Consider the following 15248-nt stretch of genomic DNA (forward strand, 5'->3'; position numbering starts at 1 on the left):
GCAGTTGCAGTGTTAGTATCATTAACTAAAATGAAAACTATTAAAAACATTTCTGTTAATTGAAATCAATCTGAAATAAAATAAAATATTATTTTTAGTTGAAAAACTAAACGAAAAGAAGTTTAAGTTCAAGCACTAAAATAAAAAATAAAAATTCACTTTAATTAGCAATATTACAAAAAAAAAACCACATAATGAATAATAAAGCACATAATGAAATTACAAAAAATAAACAATCAACATGAAAAATATAAAAAATAAAAGCTAATTCAAAATATTGATAAAGATATGAAAACTAAACTAAACAACTAAGCATTGCGCAGTTAAAATTGTATGTTCAAGTCAGTTATGTATGAATAAATTATGTATTTTTGATGCGTATCGTCATTGACCCACATATTAAATTGAACTTGTGAATTGTAACTCTTGTGCTTGTTTTTTGCAGGTGAAAGACATAAACAGTGGGAGTGTGGTTGCTCAGCTTGAAGAAGAAGACAGCAGTGATCTTCTCGATCCCTCAAACCCTATAGTGACCACAGAGGAACCGGCTCCTCTGCCTGACTCGCTCCCAGAATCACCTGTGGATTCAGAAGACATCTCAGAGGAGACCACAGAAGAAGAGGAGCTGCTAGAAGAAGAGGAGTCTGCTGATGAAAGCCACCAAGTGCCTGAAGCTGATGCTGACAAACAAGTGGACACGGCCAAAGAGGACCAAGAGTTCTTTGAGTCGCCAAAAGCTTTCGCAGTAAACGTGAAAGAAAGAGACGAAGATGAGGGACGTGAAGATCTTGTTGAAGAAGAAGCTGATTTGGAGAGAGAAACCAAAGACGATGGAGACGATGTCGAGAAAGATGATGAGGTAGAACCTGAGAAAACCGAGAGCTCTACGAATGACGAACCTCAAGAAGCTGGAGGTCCGAGGCGAGATGAGACTTCAGTCGGCGACGGAGAATCAGTGGAAGTCAACGTTGAGAGCGTTTCTGAATCTGATCAGACAGTCAGAGATGATATCTGGAGCTCAACAGAGACCGCAGAAGCCTCTGAGGTCCTGCTTTCTTCGGCGTCTCCTGCGCTCGAGAGTCCGACTCTCCACTCTCAATTCTCCGATGCTTCAATGTCTCCTCTAGAGCAGGAGGAGGAAGATGAGTCCAGTGAGCCGGATGTGTCTACAGAGCCTCAGGAAGAGTCTTCAGAAAAACGCGAGGTTGTTTCCGAGCATCAGGATCGGCCAGTTCTTGAGTCGCCCGCAGGAGAACCATGGAGCAGCGCTGAGGGTCGACCTCGCTTCACCATCGCCCCTGCCTGGCAAAGGTCACTGTCTTCTGGAGGAACCCAAGAGCAGACTCTAGAGACTAATGCTTCATCTCCTCAGACATATGAACTCTGCACTCCCGTAAAAGAGGACCGACCCGCGGCAGATGGAGGTCAGAGTTCCCCGTCGCTTCCCATGCAGAGAGAGACGAGCCCGGAGAACCCGTTCGGCGTGCGCTTGAGGAAGACTCCCGTCCTGCACCGTTATGGTTTAGATGGAGAATCATCTTCAGGGGCGCAGGAGACGCCTGATCAGGACCAGAACGCCAGGAAGCCCGTCTTGCCAAAGAAGCCTGATCTGATCGTGGACGCTGTGATGTCGGCCAGGAAAATCCCAGGTACCTCCATTCTTAAAAAGCTGATTGTAAAGATAAATGTAAATCTTCAAAAAAAAGATACATTTACTTTAATTGCAAAATTAAATTAAATACTTTTTCTCATAATTTATAAGCGATTCTACATTTTGTTAAATCCAGTCATTAAAAAAAATTATAAAAATCTTTTTGTTACTTTTCTGTAAATTAAATTATTTTAAAATTACATTTATTTTTATTTAATTTTACAACTAAATTAAATTTATCATTTAGATATTATAGATATTTTATTGGAAAACATGACTTATTATGATGATTATTACATTTAATTAATATTTATTATTTAATAATTATATATATATATATATATATTTTACATTGCAATATACATCATAATTAAATAATAAATATGATTGTAAAATCTGTAATGCTGCTTTATAGTTAATTCAGTTTAGAAAATGTTTTTCTTTGTGTTCCTTTGGTATTTATTTGCAGGCACAAATTGAAATAATCAGCAACAACTTAACATTTGCAATATATTTAACTTGCATAACTTGACATAAATAAATAAATAAGATTATAAAGAATATCGGGGATGACTTTTGGGCAGGATTTGACTAGATCTTGAAAAATTTATTATTATATTATTGTTTATCATTATTTTTCTCTTCCATTTTATGTCATAAAGTAAAATGGCGGTTGATATTTTCTTCGGTCCTGTTCAGATGCGGTGGGCAGGACGTCTGCCGGTAGCTGTGAGTCTCCGAGCTGGATCTCTGTGGCCAGACAGAAGCAGAAGAACTTCATGGAGATCTCAGCTGAGAAACTTCCCTCACAGGTGTGTTTCATAGAATCAACAGAAATGTGTCATGGACAGTCTTTCCCGGTTTCAAGGAAGTGCTTGAAAACTGTCTTAGCGTTAAACCACAGGACAATCAGATTCACACACACATCCTACTTGGTCATCTTTGCATGTTGCAGCTTGGGAAAGTACAGTGTCCTGTGACATTTTAATGAAGTGAATCAAGCTCTGTTCCTGATATCTGATATTTTCAGATACAAATGTAATCTATAGGGTTTGTATTGAACATCCCTTTCAAAGTTTCATGGACATTTTTTCTCATGGCCCTTTTGTTCATCTCTGAAATACTGTTTCACTTATATTTAATATGCATACACTTGTTTTCAGGGGGATGACAAGAGACCGGATTCACCGCCCAGTTTATCAAATCCAGTCACCAAAGAGCAACTAGCACAGCCATGTTCACCTTTACAAGGTAATAATCTGTCCATTAGTATCAGCAAAGCTTTTCTGGATTTAGGTTTGTTCTGTTGGGTCTGAAATGTGCAGCGACCTGCAAAAGTTACAGAATATGGGTTTAATCTCTTAATAGCATGAGGTTGTGCTGTAAGCTTCGGGTGAAAAGGGAAATTATATCGATAAATGTCTGCCCCCTCGTGGATATTTATTGTAACTGTCTAAATTTAATCTAAATTAAGCATGAAAAAAAAAAAAGTCCGAAAAAAATTTAATTGAACCCTTAGACTAAATATTTATTTTAAAAACAGCTATATATATATATATATATATATATATATATATATATATATATATATATATATATATATATATATATATATATATATATATATATATACCATGGTCTGGGTGAATACTCGATTCTGATTGGCTGCAGGGTGTCGATTAAAAAGTGATAGAGGATAAACCGTCAGGCGTAACCAGGGAAACCAAGTTATTGTTTGTAAAAACTTTAGATTTCGATTGTAAAACTAATTAAAATATAAACTAATGTTTTAAAAATGTGTTATTTGGCAAGTGACCATAGTATAAGCGGGTTAATGCCCTTCGAGGTGTCCATTGTCAGGTATTAATCCACTGTCTATGGTATTAATGGACTTCGGCGGAGGCAACCGTCGTCCATTAATACCTGACAATGGACACCTTGTCGGGCATTAACCCTTACTTGTATATATTTACACACACTATATATACACTATATATATGATATATAAACTAAAGAAAAAAATTTTGTTTGGGTTTTTTCTTGTTGAGTACACATTTGATACGTCAGGCTTTTATTACCTATACACTTTGATATAATGAGAATATGGAGCTCATATTTGAGGAGGAAAAACACCTCAATTTGATTCAGAGACCCAAACTGAGCTGGAATTTGTTTCAGATATTATTTATTTAACCGAAAAGTATGATGCAGTTCTGATAGCTTGTAATGTAACTCAATGAGATCTTTATAACTATATAGCAGACCACTTACATAAAATGCATATAAATATCATTTCTCACTCTATATCTCTCAATAATATGTCTTAGTAATATTTAAATGCTTAGTTTAATGATCTGTAGTTTTAATTCTGGGAGGCAAAGCATTTAACGTAATGTAACAGAAAAATAACAATTGAAGATTCAGACAGAGTTCAATTCTGCTGTAAAGACAATAGTAAAAAGTCACTGAAATCAGTTCAGTGTTGATTCACTTCAGTTCTAATGTGTCTAATAAAGTTTGTCAATTGTGAAATGAGTTCAGTTCATCTATAAAGCAGCTCTGGAGAAATGGAATAAATGCTGTATAAAGGAAGATGACTAATATGAGCTGTTTTACAGTGTGCTGCTCCCTGGAGCTCTCCAACACGTCCATGCTAGAGAAGGAAAGCAAGAGAAGCGCTGACCCGTCCGCTGCGCCTCTGGCCCAGGACGAGCCCCCCTGGCTGGCTCTCGCCAAGAAGAAGGCCAAAGCCTGGAGTGAAATGCCACAGATTGTCCAGTGAAAGCTCAGCTGGCGTATGGACTTCAGAAGCATTCACAGGATGACGCTTCACTGACTTTCTCATCTATATGTGCACACACACGTGAGCAGTAATAGGAAACATATACAGCCTCGTTTTGCTTAATCAGCCGGTGTCATTTATTTTTTGACGTCATAAAGAATATAGATGCACTGTAGACTGGGGCTTATGGGTAATACATTGTATTTGTATTATGATTTGGTTTTCCACAAAACAGTCATTTTTTTAAACGGACTGTTTAGTCACAGGACTGAGTTGGTCGTTCAGATGGAGTGCTTCAAACTGAGGAATGAGTTTTGCCCGTTTGAAAAAGCTGTGTTTTTATTTGGGACCGTGTGAATGAACACCTTCACCGCTCTTTACTAAGTAACTCTGCTATGTCATGCTGTAGCCTTTAACGTTAGTAACACAGTTATCATCAATGGAGCTGAAGGTGTCTTTGTATTTATTTATCTCACTCTTGTATGTTTTATGTATTTTTGTATTTACGTGCACAGTTTTGTGACTTGTACATAAAATGTGAACTACAAAAAAAAACCTGAAAAATAATAAAATGGAGTCAAGTTTATTTGATCCGTCCAAAGATGCAGATATCAGATTTCCTTTCTCTCAGCAGTACTTTTTTTTCTTCTATCTATCTATCTATCTATCTATCTATCTATCTATCTATCTATCTATCTATCTATCTATCTATCTATCTATCTATCTATCTATCTATCTATCTATCTATCTATCTATCTATCTATCTATCTATTATATGTCTATATCTATATGTCTGTCTATGACTCGGTCTATCTATCATCAGTCTGTCTCTGTGTCTATCTGTATCCATTATCTGTCTTTCTATATATCTATCTGTCTGTCTCTATCTGTCTATATATGTCTCGACATACATGACTCTACATATGTCTGTCTGTCTTAATTATTTATCATAAATGTATTATTAAAAACATCAGAACAGTCTAAATAAATCAAGTAGCTGCCCTTTGAATGTGAGTGGCGCCATCTACTGGATAAATTATATATCAGTATTAGGATACAATGACAAAACTAAAAAAAAAAAAAAAAAAACAGAAAAGGTGCAGTAGATACTATATATTTGGAGACCCTTATTGCCTCTCTATATTACTCATCTTGTTAGAAAACTCAATATCTATTTTCTTTTTAAGGAAAATAGTAACACTACAATAAGGTCCAGTTGTTAACAGTTAATGCATCCACTAACAATGATCAATATATTTTGACAGCATTTATTAACCTTTGTTAATATTTATTTAATAAAATGTTAGTTCAGGGTGCATTAACTAATTGTAATTTTAAGAAAATGCTGAAAATAGCATTAGCTAAGATTAATAAATGCTGTAGAAGTATTGTACATTTTTAGTTCATGTTAACTAATATAGTTAATGAAACTTTATTGTAACGTGTTTGCTACTTGATAAACTTGTATCAGCTACTACAATTAATGACTTGTGCTCTCACACGTTTCCCCAACAGTTATGAATATCATTTTACTTGAACGATAATATATTGTGTTTTAATATATTGCTAATTTAGTAGAACTAGTTATAATTTATTAAAAAATAAATAAGACAAGAAAAACATGGCGTCTCAAAGTGACACGTGACACATCGCAGATAATTGGAGAACTAAAAACACTTTTCAAGCAAAGACATTTTAAGGTCGTTATGTCCAAAATGCTCAAGCAAAATAATATAATCATTTTAGTGCTGAAAACATATCAGTATTTATGGTTGCCAAACGGTAGCGTATCATCTTTAATGTGATTCTTTCCACCTGTGTGAACTGAATGAAAATCACCAGACGCTTCAAATAAGGACAACGTGGCTCAGAAAGGTTAGTTTCAAGATCATGTCTAGCAGCATTTGTCCATTTATACACTGTAAACAATTATATGACCAATAAGTTATGAAAACGTTTTCTCATTGCTCATCAAAATTTAAGCAACTCGTTTTTTAAGTCAGTTTAATCTAATTTAAGTTGAAATGATTTAAACAGCCCAGTTGATTGTACGTAAAAATTTAAAGCAACTTATTTACAGTGTTAAAACCAAAATTTAATGAAATGAATACATTTTAAGCATGGTGTATGCATTCAAATATCTTTTGAGGCTGCTGTATAAAAGCTTTTGCATATGGGAATAAGTCGATCATAGCCAACCCACAGCCTTAGGCAAATTAGCCAGATTTATTCAGGCGTGATGGTTATATGCAAATATATAGGCTATCTAATACAGTTTATCCATATTGTGACAAATAAAGCCAGAGAACATTCAAATGTAGGCTGTAGTCCAGTCAGACATTGCCATATTTGCATATCTATGCGTTTCCCTAATCAGTGTCTTCATTGTGTTGATTTTGTATTGCCACTGTTGTTGTACAGTTGAACTGAACATTAATATGATCATGCAATGACAGTCATAAAGCAACAGGCAACATTCAAGGATAGCTTTAATTATACCACATGAAATTCACAGAGCTGTCTGATGGAGTTTTGTCTTCTTGCTTTACAGAGAAAATAAAGCAATTCCTTTTCTGGTCCAGTGAATTATGCAATATATTCAAAGCAGGATAAAACCAGACATAAATACTCATAAGGCTGCTTCAAGTTACATGAAACACTCAGAATGTCATCCCTGAGTCCTCATCCTTCTGTTATCATGAGTCCGTATCCGTATACTAGTTTTGAGCGGCTCGTCACTCTCTTTTCTTCTTTTCCATGCCTTTGACTCGACCCTCCAGACTGCTGATTCGGGTCTCCAGACTGCCTCCTCCTCCTCCGCTGCTCGCAGCGACCCCAAACGCAGCGCAGACGAGCACTAGTAGGGTGAGTCTCATCGTGGTGACCTCAGGGGAGGCGACGGGGTCACTGACGATCCGCACAAACAGCCACAGCACTACAACCGCTTTAATCAGCCAAAACACTCTCCGCACAAGCGCCACAGTGACCCGCAGCAGGAAGGACAGCAGCCAGTAACCAATCAGAGCCAGCACGGCACACTTGGTCACAGCAGACACTCCCTCGGCAGTGAAATGAGGGATAGATAGTGTCTCTTTGAATAATACACACACACAGAGGAAGAAAAAAAGAACAGATGTTAATTAGATGTTGCATTGAGTGTGATTTCTCAGCACCATGTTTTGTCAGAATTGTCTTTATTATTGTGGATGTTGCTGTTTTTCCCCCAGTATCCCGTTTGATACAGCAGGGATTCCCAAACTTTTATACATTTACATTCTCCTCTCCTCAAATAAGACGTGTCTATATTTATGGCACAAACTAGTGAGTTAGGGGCTGTTTTTTTCTTTTAAAAATGTGAAGTCGCACAATAGTATGCAACTACAGAGCCACAGCGCTGATGAATAGAAAACAACGCAGAGCCTCGACACGCTTTTAAAGACTTCTTTTAATCTGAAAAACAAGGCACTCGTGTATGAGACACTGAAAAACAGCAAGATATATCTTAAAATATATCCGTGCCATTGTTTAGTCTCAAAATGCACAGCAGTAATGTTTTTTTCATTGGGCATGTTTTTTAGAAGGAATGTCCTTATTGAACTAAGGCCTAATCTTGGCTTAATTTAAGCCTTGTCTGTGAAACCGGGCTGTGTTTACCCAGGAACATGTCTAACTTGGCGAAATCACAGTGAGGACTCTGTGTGTGAACAGAACAGCCCCTTGCATCCAAAAGTTTAACTATAACAATAACTATATAAGCGAGTGTTGTCACCAACGCACGATATAACTGCAGTGTGAGCGGATAATAAACACAATGTTTTGTCTTCGCCATTTTAAATGCTTGAATTCTGGATTCTGATTGGCTCTAAATGTGTTTATCATTCCTCAACTGGAAAAGAAATGTATCTGAAAGTGATTCCAAAGATATCGTTTCTCTGTGTCATTATCGTTATAGTTGTGGTGTGGAATTCACTATTCTCATAGAATTAAACCGATTATTAAAATTTTAGTTACAGTCCTTGGCAGTTTTCCAAAGTTTCACTAGCCACAATTTTGACATTGATGCCATGGGGAAAAACTGCCATATACATATTTTTAGTATTATCTCATAATTTGGCTGCAGCAGGGATATTAGGCTGCTGTCACTTTAAGACCTGACGCACTGATCCATTATACTGTTACACATGCGTTTTCTTTCTCAACTGTTTACATTCACTTAAAACAACTGACTTGTGTTTACTTGAATACTCGCCAAGACCGGCATTTTGACATTATTTTGTGTGTATTTGACTGTTTAAGCGCAATAAGCAGCGAAAAAGAACTCAATTTAGTACTGAGAGGCGGCTTTATGTGCGCACACTTTTGGGTGTGAGAACACAATCTGCAGGAATTAGTAAAATTATGCGCAATATGCACAATCCCACTCCGAAATTGAAACCCTGTAACACCACTGTCGAAGAGATGAGAGCGAGAAAGAGCAGCTGGTATCATATAGGTTATATCTATTCTGCAGAAAGTTAGTATTGGAAGCATTTCAGATGTTTCAGAATCGATATAACGAAAGATCTATATTTTTGACAACACTACATTGCACTTAAGGTACGCTTACACAACAACAATATGCTTAAAACTTATCTGTCATTCCACAGATACAAAGTGATAGTCATTTATATCAGCATTACGATAGCCTAACATATGTTCTCTGTTAGTTTTCAACAGAGTAACAGCTCAAGCTTGCCAGATGATAGATTTATATTATAATGTTAATTACACACTGAATTACATTCATCTTTGATGTTATGCATATTGAAGTTACGTAGACCCTTGCGAGATGACCTTTACTCACCGTTCACTCCTGTAGCTCTGAGTATCTCGGACACATACACAGCAATGACGTTCAGCCCACTGGCAGCTCCTTCAGCAACAAACTTCAGCAACATTTCCACAAACTGAATAAAACATTAAGGAGAAGTATAGCGGTTAGATTCCAGCACGTGTCTAGGTAGTGAGGATTGAGGACGGTCTATATCTGAACTCAACTCACAGTCACTGACTCACTGCCCATAGTTGATCATTAACTAACACTCTGACACAATGCACATGTGATTCAATTAAAGGAATGTTTTGGGTTCAATACAAATTCTACAGACAGCAAACTAAATCATGTTTTTATTAATGCACTGAACAATGTATGTCTATGGGGCAAAATATGGGGTAGAGGTACAGTAAGGTTTTCTGGTCACAGGCCTGTTTTTATAGGGTCACAGACAGCAAGGCAAACACTGCAAATACGAATATTTATACAGTATGCAGGCTGGGAAATTTTTTAACATTTTCTGAAAAATTATAAAATATCATGCCAGGGTTCTTTTCAAGAATTTTATTCTTTAAAGTTCAAGATAACTAAATACAATTTACTTAAAAATTATTCAAAATGTGCATGTCGTAAAAGAGATGTGGGTCCCACTTTATATTAAGTGTCTGTAACTACTATGTATATACTAACATTTAAAATGGTGATTTGATACATTGCACTTATTGTGAAGAAACATATTTTTACATTGTACTTGTATTTAAAAAGTTGCATGTAATTACTGCTGTAATTAATTACTGTATCTATAATTACACTGTTGACCCTTCCCTTTTTACCCACCCTTAGCCCCTTACAAGTCAGCCCCAATTTTGGCAGGTGATGCATGACATACCCACAATTAAAAGGTTGCTGCTCATAAGTAATTCTGAATAGACACATAACCAACATATATTTAGAAAGCCAACCCTTGAGAGTTTACAGTTCAAGACTCAAAATTAACCAGACTGTTATTAATATTGAGATATATAAGCTCAAACGTAAAAACAAAAACAACAAATATTAAGAATATATTTATTAAATGTATAAAAATATTATGTGAATGTAGGATTGCAATTTATAACCACAACTAAAGTGTAGCCACAATTGTGGTCATGCTTCATTTCAAATCTGAGGATGATATCTCTAAAATTATGCGTTTTATGAAGCCTATTGTGAGATCATGTCAGGGGAGACTTTGGAGAAGTTTCAGAGAAGGCTAATAAGATTCATATCAAATGTTTTATTGCCCTGTAAACACCCATTTACAGTCTCTGACTAATGTCTGGCGAGGAGAACTGGCCCCATTCATGTTCTTTTCATTTAAATCGACCAACCTTTCACACCTCTGCCGGTATGAGACTTAATCTTCATTATTCTTTTATCCTTATTCTTTTGTTTGAATTCAGCCATTATAGCCTTTCTTCTGGTTCATCATAAACAGTGGTCAAATATCGAAGCTGGAGTCTTAAACCTTTCTGATGATACTCAGTTTGTCCAGATCAAGTAAGAGTGTAATGTTTTAACGAGTAATGAATGTTGAACAACAATAATTGGGGCCGTCTGCGATCCTGTGACGCGAAAGGGGTTAGTCCTACCCATAACACTAAACCTGTCCCTATCATTGCAAAGATGCATAATATAAAATGCGAACGAGTTGTGTTTTAAGTCATTGAATGTACGAATTGCACATTTGATGTATTTTTGAAATGAATGAACATATCTGGACAAACAAATATGAGTGTCACGTCATAATACAGCATTTGGCTCAGTGTTAATTATATGTGTTAGGCTGGTAAATCATAGTTCCACTGCTGCTTTTGCATTTACAAAGTAGTAAAGCTTTTATTTAGTCAATATCAAATGAATAATTTCGCTTATTGTTGGGCATATGCATTTCATGGTAATATTAGTCAGGTTTAATGTTTGATTATGAGGGCATTTTTGTATAAAAAATGTATTGAAGCTTGTTTCCGCCACATAATAAAACAATTTAAAAGATAATTGCAACTTTTTATCTCACAATTCTGACTTTTTTTGCGAGTTATAAAGTCAGAATTGCGAGATTAAACTCAGAGTGCCTTTTTTATTATTTATTCAGTGGTGGAAACAAGCACCCATACAAATGTGATTTTGTGAATGTGAATGTCACATGATGTTCAGTGTAAAATCTGGGTTGAGAACATGCGATTTAAGGCTGGAATACACTACATGACTTTTAAATCTGAAGACTGACTTTGATTTTTAGTTTATAATTCTAGCATCAACTCCTTCAGACAGTAAATGGAGGGAAAATCTGGGAAAAGTCGAGTTGTGTATTCCAGCCTTTAGACAACTTTACAGCTCAAAACACACATTATTGTAAGGAGGAATCAAAGTGATTCGATATATGAGCTGCACATTTCGAGTTTAAAGCTTCCAGAACGTTAGTGTATAAACCATGATTTTAACTTGTTTTTACGAGCTTCACTTGTACTGAACCCAAAACATTCTTTTAAGTGGTGATAAGATAACCCATCAGCTGACTGGGATCAAACAAAAAAAGCAAACTAGAGGTTGGGAGTCTAGCTTGAAAGGCTGAGGAGGAGGGCTAATCTTTAATAGTATTTGTACGATAACACACCACAATACTAAGAGATCTGTGTGTGTGTGTGTGTGTGTGTAAAGCTGGCAGAGTGACAGCTGGGCACCCCGCTTAACTCAATAACTCACACACATGCGCAGCTATCACTCATACGTTACTTGTGATCAGATACACTCCTCTCTGGCATAAGGTCACCTCATTTGCTGAAGGACGAACACAAGCAAACGTTTACACACACAGAGAGAGAGTGTGTGTTTGACTTCATGAAGAGAGTTAATGGGAAAATAATCACTGAGCAAAGTAGCATTGTTTGGCATTCTGGGCGTGAGCCACCAAGCACTTGCACACCTGTTCTGGCATTTTTTTCTTCTCAGTAGCAGTTGTCGCTTTCACACACACAGTAACACAAGGATGAGCAGTGCACGTGAACAAATCAGTCCGTGGGACACGAGCTCCGACACTTTTACTTGTTCTTACCATAGCAACAGAATAGATGTTCTCTGGGCCAAACACTGAGTCAAGGTACAACACAGCATTCTGGGTCAAAGAGAGGTGGGTGAGGGGGACACAAGCAGAGGAAATTAGGCCAATGGAGGAGAGGAGGGGGTTAAAGAAGGATTAACAAGTAGAGGGAGGACATGAGAGAGAGATAAAAGTAGGAAGAGAACCGTGAATACCACAAACCAAAAGTATAAGCATTCATTAGTGAAGGTTCAGTTAAAAGGTAACCAGAATTCAGTAACCCAGCTTACAAAAATACGTTCTGCTAATGTTCATAATATGTTATGAAAACGTTATTTCTGAACGTTCTCTGAATGTTTAAAACATTCTAAAAAAGTGTCTTGGTTATGTGGACACTAAGGAAACATTCCATTTTATCATTTTGCCAACATTATGGAAAAATGTTTTAACCTTCCATGAACTATATAAATAATGTTTTTGTTCTAACATTCTGAGAACATTATTAAAGATCAGATAACTTTACGAATATTTTATTAACGTTACTGGAAGAACGTGTGTTCGTGATTTTGAGAGAACTTTGCCAGAACGTTAGCAAAAGTTCTGAGAACATCCCCTGTTAGATGGGAAGACAAATGTTTAATAACCATATATTTGTTTTAAAAATGTTTTAAACCATCACAAAAGAGATCTATTAAGTATCGCAGTTGTTTCCCCGGCTAGATGTCTTGAATGGAGTCTCATGCTTCTCAGGTGTTTCTCCTTAGGCAAAAACCTGTGCATTATCATGTCTCCTCTAAAGTCTGCCCAGGCAGCAGATTTCAGTATGAACTAAAATATTTCATATTTTCTCAATATCCAACAAACGTCACATTTGTGTCTATTTTCAGGAGATACGTTTGAAACAAATGTCAATGAAACAATAGTTCAATATATTACCACTATGCAATATTTTGAACGGTTAAATTAGATATATTTACCGTAGAATAAATAGCCTAATTACATCATCTCACAAATAACCCACAAAAAAAGACGTTTTACCTCAACACAAATCTCAATCACATGGGTGCCAACAATGGACTCCACGTATCTTCTCAACCCGTCCAGAGGTTCCAGAACAACAGACCCAAAATCATAAGAGCCCGAATTGAACTCTTCTGCAAACCCATGACATAAGACTGAACGAACCAGAACCAAAAACCCAAAGAACAGCAGCTTTTCCGAACTTCTCGAGGCAACGTTGTGAACAGACATCCTTATGCCGGACGAGCACGCGACTTCTGATAGTTGAGAATAGAAAAAATCGATGTGCACAATAGCTCGATACTTTTGTCCAGTGTTCTTTTTTTTCTTTTCTTTTTTACTTGGGAAAAAGTCTATGAATAAAAATATCTACTGATAGTTCCTTATGACAAAACTATATTTCATGGCTGAACAGATTCAGTCTCTTCAAGAAGTCCGCGGGCACGCGCGCTTGCCAAGGGCACTTAAAAATAGCGTCTAGATGACTGTATATGGTATCGAACAACAAAGCGTTAAGACAAAGATAAAATAAGTTACAACTGAATTTTGAAACTGTCTAATACAAAACGAGGGTTATTTTAACGCGCAAAATTCTATTTTCTTACGAGAACGAAACGTTTTATTGAGCGAATATCTTAAATCCAGTGTTTGAGGATCTCTTCAAATGTTAAAGTGTTTGAAGAGCTCGTCGTGCACGGTGGGGTAAAGTTTGAACACTATTGTTGGACTACAGACATGTTAATACGGTTATGCCTCCGCCTCCTGCATTCCTGTGCCATGTAGAGAAACGCAGTGTTGGCACTTCAAGCGAGCGACGCGACGCGACAGTAACGCTCGCGAGCTGTTTATTATGAGATTTACAGAGACGAGGTGCGTGAAGATCTGCACGCTGGGACATGTGCTTTTTCAATAAATACAGGATTATGGAGTACAGTACCAAATATGAAAATAGAAAAATGAGAATATAAAATGTGCATAAATGGTTACACTTTATTTTAAGGTGTCTTTGTTACGGTGTAATTATATATTTAAGTACTGAGTAATATTAAGCAACTACATACTTACTATAGGGTTAGGGTAGGATTAGGGTTTGGTTGAGGGTTAGTTGCATGTAATTATGCATAATTTACTGATATTACTATGGTAAGTACATGTAACATGGACACTGTAAAATAAAGTGTTACCCATAAATTATACCAGGTTACAAACTGACAATGAGTTGCTAATGTCCTACATTCCTGCTGTGCCGGTTCATGTCCCATCATATATTATATAAATATATTGAAGAATAGCAAATAATTACACAAATCATTAGGCCTTTGTATGTAGCCTCTTGTTTCTTAACCTTATTACATGAACTTGCTAGTTATAACAGTAAATTATGCATAATTACAAGCAACTAACCCTGAACCAAACACAAATCCTACTCAGTTGTATAATTACACTGCAAGGGCATCTTAAAATAATGTAACCATACACTTTCTAATAAACTTATTAATATACTAAACCATTCTCGATTTAAAAATAACAAGGAAAGAAACTTTCCAAGGAGTTGATTCATAAACTATTACCAATGCACAAAGTAAACATACTATAAAAGTTTTTTTTTTTTTTTTTAGTATCAGCAAAATTACATATTAGTGACAACTTTGGTTACACTTTATTTTAAGGTGACGCGGTTACATTGTACCTACTATAAGTACTAAGTAATATTAACTACATGCACTCACTATAGAGTTAGGGTTTGGTTTAGTGTTAGTTACTTTATGTATAATTTACTGTTATCACTATAGTAATTAGATGTAGTAACGTGTAACTACTTCACCTCAAAATAAAGTGTTACCATAACTTTAATAAGAAAGCATAAAGACATTGTCAATACATTTCAATATTTTAATGGATT

General features: G+C 36.1%; 2 protein-coding genes across 6 annotated transcripts in view; one reads left to right on the top strand and one right to left on the bottom strand.

Moving 5' to 3' along the window:
- LOC307171659 (uncharacterized protein) overlaps positions 1–5497 on the top strand; it is a 43081-nt gene extending 37584 nt beyond the window's left edge. For all 4 annotated transcript variants that reach the window (XM_079893417.1, XM_079893419.1, XM_079893418.1 and 1 more), the window contains 4 exons: positions 446–1649; positions 2351–2463; positions 2815–2902; positions 4270–5497. In XM_079893417.1, coding sequence (XP_079749543.1) covers positions 446–1649; positions 2351–2463; positions 2815–2902; positions 4270–4433 — 1569 coding nt within the window. In that variant the 3' untranslated portion in view covers positions 4434–5497. The remainder of the gene's footprint in view (positions 1–445; positions 1650–2350; positions 2464–2814; positions 2903–4269) is intronic.
- A 661-nt stretch (positions 5498–6158) lies between these two features.
- LOC307171011 (uncharacterized protein) lies at positions 6159–15011 on the bottom strand. Of its 2 annotated transcripts, XM_079892373.1 has the most exons (4): positions 13364–15011; positions 12341–12400; positions 9277–9379; positions 6159–7524 (listed from the first exon to the last, which is right to left on the bottom strand). In XM_079892373.1, the coding sequence occupies exons 1-4, from the start codon at positions 13574–13576 to the stop codon at positions 7169–7171; spliced, it is 732 nt and encodes a 243-aa protein (XP_079748499.1). In that variant the 5' UTR covers positions 13577–15011; the 3' UTR covers positions 6159–7168. The 2 variants fall into 2 exon arrangements, with proteins under 2 accessions (XP_079748499.1, XP_079748500.1); XM_079892374.1 differs by lacking the exon at positions 12341–12400 and having other exon boundaries at positions 6160–7524.
- Positions 15012–15248: the final 237 nt, after the last annotated feature.

The sequence above is a fragment of the Squalius cephalus genome (genome assembly GCF_949319135.1).
Source record: "Squalius cephalus genome assembly, chromosome: 14".
In the NCBI taxonomy this organism is placed as follows: domain Eukaryota; kingdom Metazoa; phylum Chordata; class Actinopteri; order Cypriniformes; family Leuciscidae; genus Squalius; species Squalius cephalus.